This window comes from Tubulanus polymorphus, chromosome 6 (assembly GCF_964204645.1).
Source record: "Tubulanus polymorphus chromosome 6, tnTubPoly1.2, whole genome shotgun sequence".
NCBI lineage: Eukaryota > Metazoa > Nemertea > Palaeonemertea > Tubulaniformes > Tubulanidae > Tubulanus > Tubulanus polymorphus.
Genome location: NC_134030.1, coordinates 4,858,240 through 4,875,333, shown reverse-complemented (window position 1 = coordinate 4,875,333; position 17,094 = coordinate 4,858,240). Strand labels below are relative to the sequence as shown.

The window sequence follows — 17,094 nt, the reverse complement described above, 5'->3', positions numbered from 1 at the left end:
TGCCAGTTAGTCCATTCTGATTACGCCAGTACCTGGACCATTAGAATGGACCAAATTAATGCTGTCCATTCATACATGTTTTAAAATCCGCTGTTTTTCACTGGTCCAACTAAATGCACCGTCGATTGAAAGGCAATTAACGCAAATTTTCTTTTCACACACAGAGAAATGGTCCATTCTATAGTTTAGAACGGACCTATTCTAAAAAATATGGTATAATAATGGCTAACATCATGTAACGTAATGTATTTCATGTTTTGTTTGTTTATAGGTTAGAATGTACACCGAATGGACCACATTTATGCGTCGATGTTGGTTATAATGGACGGGAATCACCTGTATCGGAGGGAATGCCGGAGTATGTCGGAGAATCTGATGTCGAGCAACAACACCGCTCACCCGAGTCAAGTATAGGGGGCGATATTGTTGATGGTGAGTAGGCTGAATCATCCAGGTGTTTTTCTATGCTGTGAAAGCTTTCTTTGCGAGTTGGCCATACATATTAGAATGGTCGATATGAACTCATTGCTACGATTGGATATTAAACAACTTTGATTTCTGCATGGCAAAAGATTAGCATGTTCAGTTAATCGCTTAAATACTGTATGTAATATCTAAGGAGGAGTACTGTACCTTTTATAATGAATGGTGTGGGGGAATAATCATATAATGTATTACTGGGAGAAATATTACTTGTTTGTACGGGGTCTGTTTGGGAATCAGTGACAGGGTGTGTGCTGTACTATAGTATACTGTCGTCTATATAAAGTAGTTGTTAGGCATCGAGTGATTATTGTTTTGCAGGGTCTATGATGGCATCTTGGGCTAGCGTGACTGACAATAGTAACTCTGATGTACCTAGTGCACGCTCAAGTTTGGCTAGCTCGAGTGACGGATCATTCCTAACCGAGGCAGACTTTGCCACTGCCGTCGCCAAGGCCGCGGAGCTCTCTGGTCTAACTGTTGTTGGTTCGACGGTGACACCTGCCGAGAATCAACAAAATAATAAACGTAAGTAACCAGCCCTCCCCTTCATTCCCAAACCATCCCCTGCGTTGGATCCGATTTCGAAACCACCATATAGGAATACCCTGAATTGATGCCGAAGTGATAATTACCGGTATTCATTTCTTTGTGAGAGGGGTTAGGCATTAGCGTTATTTGTAGATATCTGTGTGCTGGCTTTGCTTGAATAGTTCCTCTCAAGTGCATGGTGTTAATATCGACCTGACTTGCATGCGAACAATTTATCATTAGTTCCATTTTATGTCTATCAAATCTATTTCAAATTTGCAACTTGTTGATGATTATTTTCTACTTACGAATGGCTTAATTCATTGACAAAATGTTTGTTTTTAAGTATATAACATCAGAAACGTTGTCTACTTGTATCGGTTGTTTCCATCGACAATATTTTATCTCATCGGAATTTTTGATTTCTCGATTTGAACTCGGTTGAGGAATTTATCATTAGATATTGGAGAATTGAAGCTCGAATGGTTTCTAGAATACTTTTTTCTTTTAAGTCACCGGGTTTTATTTGCACGTTTATTTTTCTGTTTGGTTTCAGCACGTCGTCAGCATCGACATCGTGAACGCGCCAAACGACCGCAATCACCTTACAGCACGGACAGTAACTATAGCGCCGTGCCACCTCATAAACCTTACCCTAAATCTCAACGAAAAAAACAATTGCAGGAACAAGGTACGCCAATAGCTAGAATAGACCGGGGTGGCTACTTACTTGGAAAACTCAGGGAATCAGAAAAATTTAGAAAAAATCTGCGAAACTCAAGGAATTTGACAAATTTTACCAAAAACCTGAAAAACTCAGTGAATTTGGATAATTTCATTGATCACGTGTTTCTTTATCAATACTTGATTCAGAACAAATGAATGAATTTTAACATTCAAATCCAAGACATTTTTCTGGTTCACTCAGGGTATTTTGTACCATAACATGAAAAGTCATGGAAAACTCTGGGAATTAGTAAAGAGATGGAAAGTGGCCGCCCTGTAGAGGGTAGCCAGACACAATAAGTCAAGTCTCTCAAGTAGTTTGTCTAAAGCCCAGGAGTTGGCTTCTGTTAGTCATTATCAGTGAGCATTTCTGAATTTGTTTCGAAAATGCTTAAGGAATCTTATTTGTCAATTATTTACAGCAATGAAGTACGGTCCACGACGCGGTAGTGATCAGGGTAGTGGCAGTGATACACATCGAATGCCTCCGATGCCTCCAGAACGTAACGGCAGTCATCCATCTCCGCGCGAGTTAAACGACATGAATAAACCACCATCGTCACTGCAACAACATCCTGCCCACGCTCAGGGTAAGATACACCCCTATCAACGTAGGTCACATTTCAAACTGCTCAGCATGTGTGTCCTCTATATTACGTTTTTGCATGATTGTGTTAATTTCTATTGATACATTACATCGAAGAAGTACCGTAAGAGAAAGTTTAGCCGAATTCGTTTAATCTATAAAACAGAATTGAAAAAAGAATATTTTTGTGTGCGTCTGTTTTTATATATACATATATGCCTGTATTATTATTACCTTTTGTTTTGATAAAGATATAATTTAAAGTTCAATAGGATAATGACAGATGAGCTTTAAAACATAGGTGATTAGTTGATTTAGTTTCCAATTATCTGTGTTATTCAGTTAGGCGTTACTCAGTTTGTGAATGATAAAATTTTTTAATTTCTACTATATTGACTGGTAGACTGAGGGTTTCTCAGTTTTAGGAGTTGATAAATCATACCACAATCGATGGCACCGGTATATAAAAAAGACTTTTCATATACCAGGTACAGTAAACCTCGCCTAGCTCGGACAAACTGGGACCTGCAAAATTGGTCTGAGCTAAGGGCTAAGTCCAATATGTTAGGAAGTCAGAAAAATGATTTCTGTTTTCTTTTTTTTTGTCCGAGTTAGTCAAAAGTCTGAGTTGATCAAATCCAAGTAAGAAGAGGTTTACTGTGTTATCAATTGTGGAATTATTTTATACTGAATCGTTTATTTCAATTTATCCGTGATTTATTTAGTTCCACAATTGATATCAATTCCGGTTACGCTATATCGATGATAAGCTGTAATGTTGATATTTTCGTATATTGCAGGCGATCTCCCTACTTATCACCGGCCAAACTTTCCCATGAACAACATGAACATGAACCAGCGTATGTGCGCGACAACCGGCCGACCTAAGAAAAATCAGCGTAATCATCACGTCGGCAGTAATCCGAATTATCTGAGCGATAGTGAGACTCGTACGCACCCCGAAGAGCATATTTATGACACATTCGATCCGCAAAGAGATCCACATCATCCATATAATACATTGGATCCATTGGGCGATGTAAGTTATATGTGAATCTGGTCGGTGTGGTATATGATATCATTTGTACTGGGCCAAAATCCTCTGGTTGTTCATTTTAGGATGACTGAACCTTTTAGCTCGATTTCTAATACCTTAATTATCGGATGAAATTCTTCTATAGTGGAACAGAACGTGACCTATTTGAGCCTTCGGCTGAAATACAGCCCCTGTTTTACAAATCCTTAAGATTTCTTCATAGTCCTAATGGTAGACGTTTAGAAAAAGTTCATATGAATCAAAAATCTTCTAGAAGAATATTCCTAAAACTAGCTCTGATTTTTTTTTGCAGACGCCGATAGTATGAGAGATGGAATCTGGATGAATAGCTGTGTACACGAGTGTGGATATATAATACGTATACGAAGGTGACCAAGTCACCGAGAATCTTTAATGTGCAATTCTGGTCTAAACACCGTGACAATGTGATAGAAAAACATAAACGCTCCGAGATACGAAGCAATGACAATTTCAACCGTACGCACTGGAAACGGGCAACGACAAATCATCGCACGACCGAAGAAACCGAAGTGCTACCTACGTTCAAAATGTGCTGCGCGACGTGAAGCACGTTGAAACTTTATCGCGTCATTCGTAATACAATAACCTAAGGAAATGACAAAAAAAGCCTCAAAAACGCGGAGCTCTTCAGCTTCTACAACAGATCTCATCATGACTTTTTGCTAGAATCGATATTCTCATTGTCAAATTTTCGATGTGTATTTAAATGAAAGAAACGGGAACTTATAATTGTACTGTATATATACATATATGTATACGCAAAAAATATATGAAAATATGGGAAAGGATAAGCGATAAGTTTGTCTGTTCTTAGCAACAGTTTTACATAATTATTATAGCTCTATAAGTTGTTGTTTCGTGGTGTGGATTATTTTCTGCCGGATGAAGGGCACGCGTGCGATGATGAACTTTGTTGTAACCATTTCCGTAGGTAAATAAATGCGAATAAGTGCGTAGACCAACGATTGTGGACTGATTGTCTCAGTAACAACTGAATATGTGAAAAAGCAGTTTTTTCCGGTGGCCATAGCACCTGTATTGTGTAGATTATTCCGAAGTTCATTCGAGATGAATTTTTTTTGAACTTTCGAACGAGAAACGAAAATAGCTGCAAAGCGTCATAGAACTGTGAAAATAACTAAAAGGAAGAAATACTCAGAATGACGGGGCCTGTTGCTTATAAGATGTTTTAGGTTGTATAAAGATAAAATGTTAAATGATAATTCTTCAATTTAGAGTGCCCCTGGTTCCCGGGTTGCTATGGCTACCAGTGGCAGCGCTATGCTATTGATTTCGCGCTAAGTTGTATGTATTCTTGTTTAATTCGTCGCTATGACAATATATAGATTGTATATAGTTTAAAAAACTGCTATTGAATAAATTACAGTTGATACTCTTTCCATCTATGAATGATGGGGGATGATTATAGACGCATGTTTTACTGTCTATAGATGCTAAGAGGTGTAAGAATGATGTTCACGTGAAACAACAATTTATTTGACACTCTGCAAGTTGACGTTTTAGTCATAAACTTGTAGATTAAAAGTTGAAATTTCCAATCATGCACACGTAGTATGTCTGCTTTTGGCTTTCAGTCGCTTGAAGAAATATTTCAAAAAGTATTTCGGTATCATTGCCGTATTGCTCTGTTATTGTTGTTGTTTAGAATGTGAACTCACAACTTATGACACCTACATTCATTATTACGCCTGGCTCTCTTAGCAGTGCGAGCATTCAGATGTGCACAAAACATTGCAACTGTAATTAACAAATTGAAAACGAATGAAGCGAAGACAGGAACGAAATCTCATGAATTTCTCTATGAATATATCTTTGTACAGTTTGTGTGCGTGTGAAACTGGCATAATATACTTACGTACTTCAATGATAAAAAGATACTTCGAATTTACTATTGTGTTTAAATAAATGTATATCTTAATTTGAAACGTGCATAGATTTTTTTTACGCGCGGTACATGAAAATGTACAACGAAGGATTCGCTATTCTTCATTCTTCCGGTGCCAGTAATTGATTTCTGTATTGTATATTTTGGCAGATATCATGTTGAAAAAAAGATTAGAATATATTGTATTGCCATCTATGACCTACTTATTCAAATTCGAATCATCTGTGAAAATTCCTCAATTTGAAGTATTGAATGCGATTGAGGTAACAAATTTTATTCATCCGAGAATTCCTAATATAGAAGACTCGGTCAAACCCGGAGTTGATACCTCGCGAGAGAATTCCTTGATCCTGTGAGATCAGTGGCAAGCAGAGTCTACTGTTCATAGTTTATTTGAATACCACAACATGTTTCATACCTAAATACCAAACAAGTGAATGATCAAATTTGCAACATCAAACAAAATCAATGCTTTAAGGAAAGATTATGAGGAAAAACAAACATGAAAATCTTTCGCATTTTATGGTTTCATAGGATTGAAAGCAATTAGTTGAACTGGCACACACATAATAGCAACAGTCAAACGAAACTTAATTTTCATTCTCTACGAGAACAAACAGAATTCGATATTGCATTTTGAGATTTATTTTGTAATAGTAGTAATTGATTACATGTGTCAACTTTTGCATTTTGCTCAGTGTTAGATTTTACATAATGGTGGCTGTTTGAAAATAAGAAAATGATGAACATAATTTAAGTCGCGTAATTTTTGTACCGAATGATTTTCTAGACAGAAAATAATATCATAATGTATAATTCACTATTTATTTTGATTTTTCTTACGATGAAATTCTCGACTTTTTGATGAATGAAGCACTCTACTGTAATTTTATAGGAATATTTTTGGATGCGTGAACGATCAACCCTACATAAAAACTTGATACGTATATATGTTGAAATGCCTGAGCAACGTAATGATAATAGTGTTTCTACACCGTATATGTAAACTATATTATATCTTCTTATAAAGATTTGAAAAAATGAAGCGTAATCAAAAATGAAAAAAAAGAGATCTGGTTAAAAATCGAATTAGGTAATATTTTGATTACTAGTTAACTAACTGCGAACGGTTCTGATGAATAGATTATTAGATATAATGATGTATAGAGATTCTGTGAAAATTGCTCTTGGTGCTTTATGTAATACAACGGCATAAGATTATCGCGAGTGGACTACATTTCATTGAATGTAGTTTGAGTTTTGAATTGCGATGGATGTGTATATTTTTCTCAACATCGCTCTCACCCAATTTCCCGAACTGTGACTGATTTGGTAGTATTTAACTTATTTCTGAATTAGAATTTCGCTTTTGAAAGGTAATGTCTTATCCTGTGCTTCAAAGTAATTGAAAACTGTTTTGGCACGCATATATCAAAAGGATCAAGAAGTATTTGCGTACATTTTGAATGTGGTAAAACATATTCACTGATATTGCTAAGTGCATTTTAGATATTATGGGGAAATAACTTAATTTATTTGTAGAGATAAATTTTATTTTGCGAGTGTTGTAAGAAGTAGGTTTTTATTCGTAACATTTGTTGGTTACGTGCACTCATCATCTTTTTGTGAATTCTTTATTATTATTATCATTATTATTATTATTATTATATAATAATTATTATTATTAGATTTATTGGATTGTAAATTTATATTGTCGGGTGAATCTTGTACATATTAATATACGTATAAATACATTATGTTCTATCTCAGTCAACAAATAAACAAACGAACGATGTATCTCTAAAAAAGGTTTCCTTGTTGTTTCGGCGTTCAAGAAGTGAATGATGGTACACAGAGGTCTACGTCATCAGGACTGTTCATTGTCATGCACCATGGATCGTGACCCTCATTATAACGAGAAAACTGAATTGAAAGTTAATTGGCGCCTTGAAGAAAAATAACACATATATTGCCAATGAATAATATGATATATTATTAAGAATCAATAAGGTTAATTTGAATATTTCATCAGGAAACTAATAGGCCGCGAGACCACAAACCCTTGATTGTTTTTGTAAAATATACATAGGTACCGGTACGTAAGTCTCTCAGTTGCACAGTCATAACTTTAATCCAAAAGCGATGAAGCATAAATCCTAGACTGGTCTATTGTTAGTACAATGAAACCTATTCATGTGACTGTGTACCTTATTGGCCACGATGAAGTCATACAACAGTTTGAAATATTTCATATTCTATATTGCAACTAAATGTTGTTTTTCAAGCGGGTTATTTGGTACATTTTGACTTCGGTTTCTTATTCGGTATCAATCGGTAGAATTCGCCATAATTCCCAATCTACGACAAATGTTTCCACGACCAGTGTTTTATGCCAAAAACGTTCGAGGCGCATTTCTGCTTCTTTCGCCTTTTCTTCCAGGATGTCAATTTGACCACAAGCGCTACTGAAACAAAAAAACGCATTTCCACCGGGTCTCAGATATCTACGCGCACCTGCGATGAATCTACCGATGCCCTCGTAACCGGGATCGATGAATCCTCTTTCGACAATCTTCAGGTCACCGGTCTCGGTGGGGGTCTGGTTAAAGAATGGAACATTCCAGAAAACCAAATCGAACTTTTTATCTTCAGAAATCGACTGGAACACGTCTGAATAGCGCACCTCCCCCGAAACTCCGTAACGCTCGAAATTCGCTTTAGTATTTTCTAAAGCTTGTGGATTGATATCCACCGCTAGAATGAAACTGATCTTGGATTTGTTTTGCAGATAATGTATGGTGCTCACACAACCATTTCCGCATCCGATTTCTAGAACCCTCGCATCTTTGCGGGTTTCATCTGGTAGATTTAGCGCTACATCATCGTAACCTTCAGTAAAACATACATCGGTGAAAGTGACGAATTTCTTACCACAGAATGTTAACTCAGCCTGACCTCCCGATTCGATGATCGTGTTTTGATATTCACCAACAAGTTTTCGAACGGTTTCCAAAAGTTGTTTGCGTGTTGTGTCACTAGACATCTTGTCACGTCTGGCGTCCCACCCGGCTTTAATCGCAGTCAGAATTAAAAATTATCGTATTATTAGGAATTTTTATATTCATTCAATAATTTATGTGTAACAGCAGCTATAACTCCGACATCAGCCGATGATCTCACCGGCGAGAAGGGATTTCACGTTTCTCGAGTGTATCATTAATAAAAGAAATGAGGTCAATCAGAACTAGTTGGGGTGGTGGAAATATTGGCTTCACAAATCTCACACGTAGCAAAAACTTGCGTTGGTTCTTATCCTGTTGACATATTTCATTCATTCATTTTTTCCATTCTTTCCATTCCCGGCGGTAGGGACTTATGGAAAACATTTAGAAAAGTTGATGATGACTTGAAGCAAGGACTGAGGGTCGCCCACCCAGACAGGAAAGGAGGTGTATGGAAACCAACTCAGGGTAAAAACTAAGTGCTCTATTTTTGACATGCATATTTTGAAATAGTCAAATGGAAGCTTTAAATATTCGTTAATAAAAGTTGCTCGTGTACTAATACAAACGACTAACCCTTGGTAAATGAAAAAAACCGTGTTATTCTTGTTACGGATATCTTGTTCAGGACGAATTGTAACTGACGTTGTTTTGATGTATAAAAGAACACCTGTTGCCAGCGTTGCCATAGCACCAGTCAGGGCCGTCGGAACAGGGGCGGCAGGGGCGGCCAAAGCCGCCCCACTTTTTTGCTTAACAAATTTTTTTTTCAAAAGCACGCTGTACCGCGTAGCAGCTCGTCGTTCTCTGACTAGGTGGTTGGCTCGCGGCTTCTCATGCTTCTGTGAATGAGACCGTGAAATGGCCCCAAAACGCATCTCCGGCGATTGAATTTTCAAAATCATTCTAGGGGAGGGCCCCCAGACCCCCTTCAGAAATAAGCCTCGCCACGTGGGAGTTTATATTTAGTATACGCAGCTCTTGAAAATATTTTTGGAATATAATTTTCGATTTCATTTCTTGATGGATGTTTATTTAAAAATTCTCTTAAATCATCATATTTAAGTTCAAATAAGTTCATTGCATAAGTTATTTTTGGTTTAAAGTTATCTAACTTTTTCAATATGTCCCCTTTATCATGACTCGAGAAATAATCTATAAATGTTTTTCTATACCACCGATAATCTAATATATTCATTTCATTAAATTTCGGGTTTATTATTAATGGATTTTCTATTACATTTTCTAATAATTCACTATTCACAATTCACTATTAATTTTGATTTTTCTTACGATGAAATTCTCGACTTTTTGATGAATGGAGTACTCTACTGTAATTTTATAGGAATATTTTTGGATGCGTGAACGATCAACCCTACATAAAAACTTGATACGTATATATGTTGAAATGCCTGAGCAACGTAATGATAATAGTGTTTCTACACCGTATATGTAAACTATATTATATCTTCTTATAAAGATTTGAAAAAATGAAGCGTAATCAAAAATGAAAAAAAAGAGATCTGGTTTAATATCGAATTAGGTAATATTTTGATTACTAGTTAACTAACTGCGAACGGTTCTGACGAATAGATTATTAGATATAATGATGTATAGAGATTCTGTGAAAATTGCTCTTGGTGCTTTATGTAATACAACGGCATAAGATTATCGCGAGTGGACTACATTTCATTGAATGTAGTTTGAGTTCAGAATTGCGATGGATGTGTATATTTTTCTCAACATCGCTCTCAACCCATTTCCCGAACTGTGGCTGATTTGGTAGTATTTAACTTATTTCTGAATTAGAATTTCGCTTTTGAAAGGTAATGTCTTATCCTGTGCTTCAAAGTAATTGAAAACTGTTTTGGCACGCATATATCAAAAGGATCAAGAAGTATTTGCGTACATTTTGAATGTGGTAAAACATATTCACTGATATTGCTAAGTGCATTTTAGATATTATGGGGAAATAACTTAATTTATTTGTAGAGATAAATTTTATTTTGCGAGTGTTGTAAGAAGTAGGTTTTTATTCGTAACATTTGTTGGTTACGTGCACTCATCATCTTTTTGTGAATTCTTTATTATTATTATCATTATTATTATTATTATTATATAATAATTATTATTATTAGATTTATTGGATTGTAAATTTATATTGTCGGGTGAATCTTGTACATATTAATATACGTATAAATACATTATGTTCTATCTCAGTCAACAAATAAACAAACGAACGATGTATCTCTAAAAAAGGTTTCCTTGTTGTTTCGGCGGTCAAGTAGTGAATGATGGTACACAGAGGTCGACATCATCAGGACTGTTCATTGTCATGCACCATGGATCGTGACCCTCATTATAACGAGAAAACTGAATTGAAAGTTAATTGGCGCCTTGAAGAAAAATAACACATATATTGCCAATGAATAATATGATATATTATTAAGAATCAATAAGGTTAATTTGAATATTTCATCAGGAAACTAATAGGCCGCGAGACCACAAACCCTTGATTGTTTTTGTAAAATATACATAGGTACCGGTACGTAAGTCTCTCAGTTGCACAGTCATAACTTTAATCCAAAAGCGATCATAAATCCTAGACTGGACTATTGTTAGTACAATGAAACCTATTCATGTGACTATGTACCTTATTGGCCACGATGCAGTCATACAACAGTTTGAAATATTTCATATTCTATATTGCAACTAAATAGCTTTTTCAAGCGGGTTATTTGACTAAATGGTACATTTACACTTCGGTTTCTTACTCGGTATCAATCGGTAGAATTCGCCATAATTCCCAATCTACGACAAATGCTTCCACGACCAGTGTTTTATGCCAAAAACGTTCGAGGCACATTTCTGCTTCTTTCGCCTTTTCTTCCAGGATGTCAATTTGACCACAAGTGCTACTAAAACCAAAAAGCGCATTTCCACCGGGTCTCAGATATTTACGCGCACCTGCGATGAATCTACCGATGCCCTCATAACCGGGATCGATGAATCCTCTTTCGACAATCTTCAGGTCACCGGTCTCGGTGGGGGTATGGTTGAAGAATGGAGCATTCCAAAAAACCAAATCGAACTTTTCATCTTCAGAAATCGCCTGGAACACGTCTGAATAGCGCACCTCCCCCGGAACTCCGTAACGCTCGAAATTCGCTTTAGTATTTTCTAAAGCTTGTGGATTGATATCCACCGCTAGAATGAAACTGATCTTGGATTTGTTTTGCAGATAATGCATGGTGCTCACACAACCATTTCCGCATCCGATTTCTAGAACCCTCGCATCTTTGCGTGTTTCATCTGGTAAATTTAGCGCTATGTCATCGTAACCTTCAGTAAAACATACATCGTTGAAAGTGACGAATTTCTTACCACAGAATGTGAACTCAGCCTGACCTCCCGATTCGATGATCGTGTTTTGATATTCACCAACAAGTTTTCGAGCGGTTTCCAAAAGTTCTTTGCGTATTGTGTCACTAGACATCTTGTCACGTCTGGCGTCCCGCCCGGCTTTAATCGCAGTGAGAAAAAATGTATCGTATATATGCTTCTGGTTATTTCATTGCCAAGTTAATTTTTTATGAAAATATGGTGAACTTTAATGTTTGATTTGGGCGATAAGAACCCGGTAAATATACTTTTGGTTATGATGTTATCGCCAATTTCAATAGGGTCTGTCAGTCTGGAAGAGAGCACAGCTTTACTAATTTTTAACGCCAATAAAATAGAGAAATATGGTGACCTTAATCACTCCATTCAGAATTTTCATAATAAGGTCACCATATCTTTATTCTATTGACATTGAAAATTTGTGAAATTGTGCTCTGCCTTTCTTCCAGACGATACTGAATATGCTTTCGGTATGGTAAAAATATGGTGACCCGAATCACTTAAAAACACAGCCCCCAGCCCAACTCCCGAGTTCAGAGATAACTCTAACTCACGGCTGTGGAATTTGGTTTCTGAATATGAGTATTTGGTTCTTCGGTCAGTCCACTCCTGTCTAATTAGCACATATAGATTATAGCTACTTTCTTCTTTCGTATACGTTCTTCATCTTGATGTTCCTTCTTATTTATTTGATTGGCGAATTTAATTTGATTTGACTTAATTTGGTGTCCCTTCCAAACCCAACAGTCATGTATTATATAGTCGTCAGGAAGCAAAACATTTTTGAATATGAATTCAGCAACCTGATGATTCACTCAGATATTGAACGATATTTCCCGGAACTTGATTTCTACTTGGTCTACTACACTGCCCCATGATGTGATTAAAGCAGCTATAAGTCGTGCATTGTCTTCGTTATCAAATGATGAATTATGATATGTTTTCAATTATTTTCGAAAATCATAAAAGGTGCGTCTTAGTATTGTGCGAGGTGTACAACAATATTTTCATTAAACTGACTAAAGGTTGATTAACTTCCAAAAAGTATTGACTATTAGTTCGACATCCATCATGAATCATACGCAGTATTTTTTTTTTAAATCTTGCAATCTTAAAACTTAAAATGCGTCTGTTTCTAATGGATTTATATTGATACACAATACTTGTATTCCAGCTGCAGGCTGTTATTATGTGCTTGGTACATGTATTAGGTTTTAGCAAATGCTTTTATCAGCCATTATAATACATGTATAATATGTGTGATTAGATGGGGTACTATTCATGATCGAAAACACTGTTTCAGCGTTTTCCTGAATTCGGCTCCCGTCAAACAATATATGTAAAAATTCACGGCACAATTTATGCTAAAGATGAATTGCGCCGTATCTAACCAGTTTGCAAAGTCTGGTGTATTCGGTAAAGCCGCCACAAGAATACAAAGACTGGCCGATGGAGTGAGCAGAATTATAAACGTTATCGACACAATGAGAACGGTGAAAGTTATTTTCCTGGTATTATTCGAGTGAAGTTTTGTTTTATTACTTTGTATTAACGACGGCGACGTCGTTAAAGATCTGATTATGATGATGTTCAGTAAGGCTATGATACATATCGGTGAATAGATGAAACTGGACGGGGCGATCGCGTAGTGCGCCTTCATTCCGCGTAATGATGATATGAAGCAACCGAATTCACTGTCGTACGAGGTAATTGCGGCCGCGTAAGAAGTGAATGCGAATGAAAATGATACAACCGAAGCCGTAATAATCCATGCTACTTTTCGAGAACAGAATATTCTGGCAGTGAAGGGACTGACAACGGCGAAGCATCTTTCTAGTGTTATCGAAACGATAATCCAAGAACTTATTAAATTAGATGCATAGAATACATGTTCGGGTAAACGGCATTTGTTGACATCTGTAAATCGTATAATAACGTCACCAGTTAAAGAGTAGGCAATTAGATTTATTGAAGCCATGAAAGTACCGACCAAACAGACAGTGTCACTTATAGCCAAAACCGCCATATACGCACTGTAAGAATGACGGCGAAATCGATGATCGAACATTAAGACCAGCGACAGCGAGTTTCCAGTCAGTCCGCAAATGAAAACAATCGGATAAATGTAAAGAAACAGAAACCGATTCAATTCGCTCGACGGATTGCGTGAAAAATACTCGATGAAATTCACCCAATGGGGACGTATAAAGCTTATATTTGGCTGCATTACTATCTATTTTAAAATCTTTTGTTAACTTGGTCCATGTATACTACAAGTCTAACCACCGACATCCTCCCCGGCAGCGATTCGAACTTCGATGGCGTCGCTACACTCAGCCACGGCGCAAGACCCTGCCACACTAGACTGGGTGCGCAGGTTTAACCGGCACCAATCAGATTGCCCGTTGTATGATCTTTGAGGCAAATTTCACGGATAAACTAAAATAGAACAAAGTATACTCTAGGAAATATACTGCGACAGTATATTTGCAAAGTTATTGGGGAATAATATTAAAGATAAGTCAAGACAGCTCCCAAATTGCCATAAGTTAATAGTATTGGTATAAATAGGTTTTCACGCCAGATGTAGAAAGGTTGAAGGAAATAGTAAAGAATTGAAAAAAACCTTTAAAAAGTGCTAAAATGTTAGATTATGTACATTTTTTTAAGTAAGCAAGGTGTCAAGAAAAAAGAATCATTCAATACCAAAATTTCTATAGGAGTAGGTAAAAATTTGATAATTACTGGAGAAATGCAACAAATTATAGATTAAAAAAAAATTCGATAAAGCAATTTTTATTCATAATAGCTATGATCCCCAGAGAGAATGTTATAGAATTATTTTTGAAGTTTATATGAAACAATTCGATATAAATGCTTCTACTCATTCAAATAAAAAATATAATCCTGGGGCCAGTGCTCAAAAGTTGGTTAGAGTTTACCATGTGGATAGTTGACATAGTGACAATTAAAAGTTCATTGTTCTGTGAAAGTTTTATGTATCTGAGGCAGATATTATACAAGAAAAAATAAAGCACATCATCTTCAATCTAAATATGATAATTAGGTTAGATATTAACTCAGATTTACTAAAAGTTTGCCCAATAAATGAATGATTTCAGCATACCTATAGGAAAATCAGATATAAAACGTCATTTATTTGCAGGAGGAATAATGAAATGGTCAACAAAACATAATTTGTCATCCAAATGTCACACGAAATGTCGACTTGTCGAGCTGGCTCGCGACAACTGGAGGCCCCTTATCGATAATCGCTTCCGTATCTTCGATATCAAATGACGAGTTATGATCTATTTTTCAATTGTTTTTGAGAATCGTAAAATGTGCATCTTATCAATGTGCGAGGTACAACACTATTTCCATTAAACTGACTACTAAAGTTTGATGAACTGTCCAAAAGTAGTGACTATTTCATACCACAATGACATCAAATGGACGCAGTATTTATTTTTAAATCTTGCAATCTTAAAACCTAAAACGTGTCCGTTGCTAATGGGTTTTGTTGATACATGGTACTCTAAAATGTATTCTAGCTGCAGGCTGTATTTTTGTGATTGGTTTTAGGTTTTAGCAATAGGTTTTTATCGACCATTATATTACGTGTATGTGCAATGCGATGAGATATTTTTCATGATCGAAAACACTGTTTCAAGACCAACGACAGCGAGTTTCCAGTCAGTCCGCAAATAAAAACAATCGGATAAATATAAAGAAACAAAAACCGATTCAATTCGCTCGACGGATTGCGTGAAAAATACTCGATGAAATTCACCCAATAGGGTCGTATAAAGCTAATATTTGGCTGCATTACTATCTGTTTTAAAATCTTTTGTTAACTTGGTCCATGTATACTACAAGTCTAACCACCGACATCCTCCTCGGCAGCGATTCGAACTTCGATGGCATCGCTACACTCAGCCACGGCGCAAGACCCTGCCACACTAGACTGGGTGCGCAGGTTTAACCGGCACCAATCAGATTTCCTGTTGTATGATCTCTGAGGCAAGTTTCGATATCAAATGACGAGTTATGATCTATTTTTCAATTGTTTTTGAGAATCGTAAAATGTGCATCTTATCAATGTGCGAGGTACAACACTATTTCCATTGAACTGACTACTAAAGTTTGATGAACTGTCCATAAGTAGTGACTATTTCATACCACAATGACATCATGATGATCAAATGAACGCAGTATTCATTTTTAAATCTTGCAATCTTAAAATCTAAAACGTCTCCGTTGCTTTCGGGTTTTGTTGATACACTTTTGCATTTTGCTCAAAGTTAGATTTTACATAATGGTGGCTGTTTAAAAATAAGAAAATGATGAACATAATTTAAGTCGCGTAATTTTTGTACCGAATAATTTTCTAGACAGAAAATAATATCATAATGTATAATTCACTATTTATTTTGATTTTTCTTACGATGAAATTCTCGACTTTTTGATGAATGAAGTACTCTACTGTAATTTTATAGGAATATTTTTGGATGCGTGAACGATCAACCCTACATAAAAACTTGATACGTATATATGTTGAAATGCCTGAGCAACGTAATGATAATAGTGTTTCTACACCGTATATGTAAACTATATTATATCTTCTTATAAAGATTTGAAAAAATGAAGCGTAATCAAAAATGAAAAAAAAGAGATCTGGTTTAAAATCGAATTAGGTAATATTTTGATTACTAGTTAACTAAGTGCAAACGGTTCTGATGAATAGATTATTAGATATAATGATGTATAGAGATTCTGTGAAAATTGCTCTTGGTGCTTTATGTAATACAACGGCATAAGATTATCGCGAGTGGACTACATTTCATTGAATGTAGTTTGAGTTCAGAATTGCGATGGATGTGTATATTTTTCTCAACATCGCTCTCACCCCATTTCCCGAACTGTGGCTGATTTGGTAGTATTTAACTTATTTCTGAATTAGAATTTCGCTTTTGAAAGGTAATGTCTTATCCTGTGCTTCAAAGTAATTGAAAACTATTTTGGCACGCATATATCAAAAGGATCAAGAAGTATTTGCGTACATTTTGAATGTGGTAAAACATATTCACTGATATGGCTAAGTGCATTTTAGATATTATGGGGAAATAACTTAATTTATTTGTAGAGATAAATTTTATTTTGCGAGTGTTGTAAGAAGTAGGTTTTTATTCGTAACATTTGTTGGTTACGTGCACTCATCATCTTTTTGTGAATTCTTTATTATTATTATCATTATTATTATTATTATATAATAATTATTATTATTAGATTTATTTGATTGTAAATTTATATTGTCGGGTGAATCTTGTACATATTAATATACGTATAAATACATTATGTTCTATCTCAGTCAACAAAT

General features: G+C 35.8%; 2 protein-coding genes across 8 annotated transcripts in view; one reads left to right on the top strand and one right to left on the bottom strand.

The window, feature by feature from the left end:
• Positions 1-6,933, top strand: part of LOC141906825 (roundabout homolog 2-like) — a 64,901-nt gene extending 57,968 nt beyond the window's left edge. For 4 of the 7 annotated variants that reach the window (XM_074796233.1, XM_074796232.1, XM_074796229.1 and 1 more), the window contains 6 exons: positions 272-432; positions 805-1,011; positions 1,571-1,705; positions 2,163-2,351; positions 3,127-3,365; positions 3,676-6,933. In XM_074796233.1, coding sequence (XP_074652334.1) covers positions 272-432; positions 805-1,011; positions 1,571-1,705; positions 2,163-2,351; positions 3,127-3,365; positions 3,676-3,690 — 946 coding nt within the window. In that variant the 3' untranslated portion in view covers positions 3,691-6,933. The remainder of the gene's footprint in view (positions 1-271; positions 433-804; positions 1,012-1,570; positions 1,706-2,162; positions 2,352-3,126; positions 3,366-3,675) is intronic. The other 3 variants (XM_074796231.1, XM_074796234.1, XM_074796235.1) reach the window with 3 other exon arrangements.
• Positions 6,934-11,082: 4,149 nt separating this feature from the next.
• LOC141907243 (release factor glutamine methyltransferase-like) lies at positions 11,083-11,808 on the bottom strand. Its single transcript, XM_074796828.1, has one exon. The coding sequence runs from the start codon at positions 11,806-11,808 to the stop codon at positions 11,083-11,085; it is 726 nt and encodes a 241-aa protein (XP_074652929.1).
• Between the last annotated feature and the right edge of the window lie 5,286 nt (positions 11,809-17,094).

Excerpts from the sequence above, each read along its gene's own strand:
- LOC141907243 (XM_074796828.1), bottom strand. The coding sequence starts at position 11,808 with ATGTCTAGTGACACAATACGCAAAGAACTTTTGGAAACCGCTCGAAAA.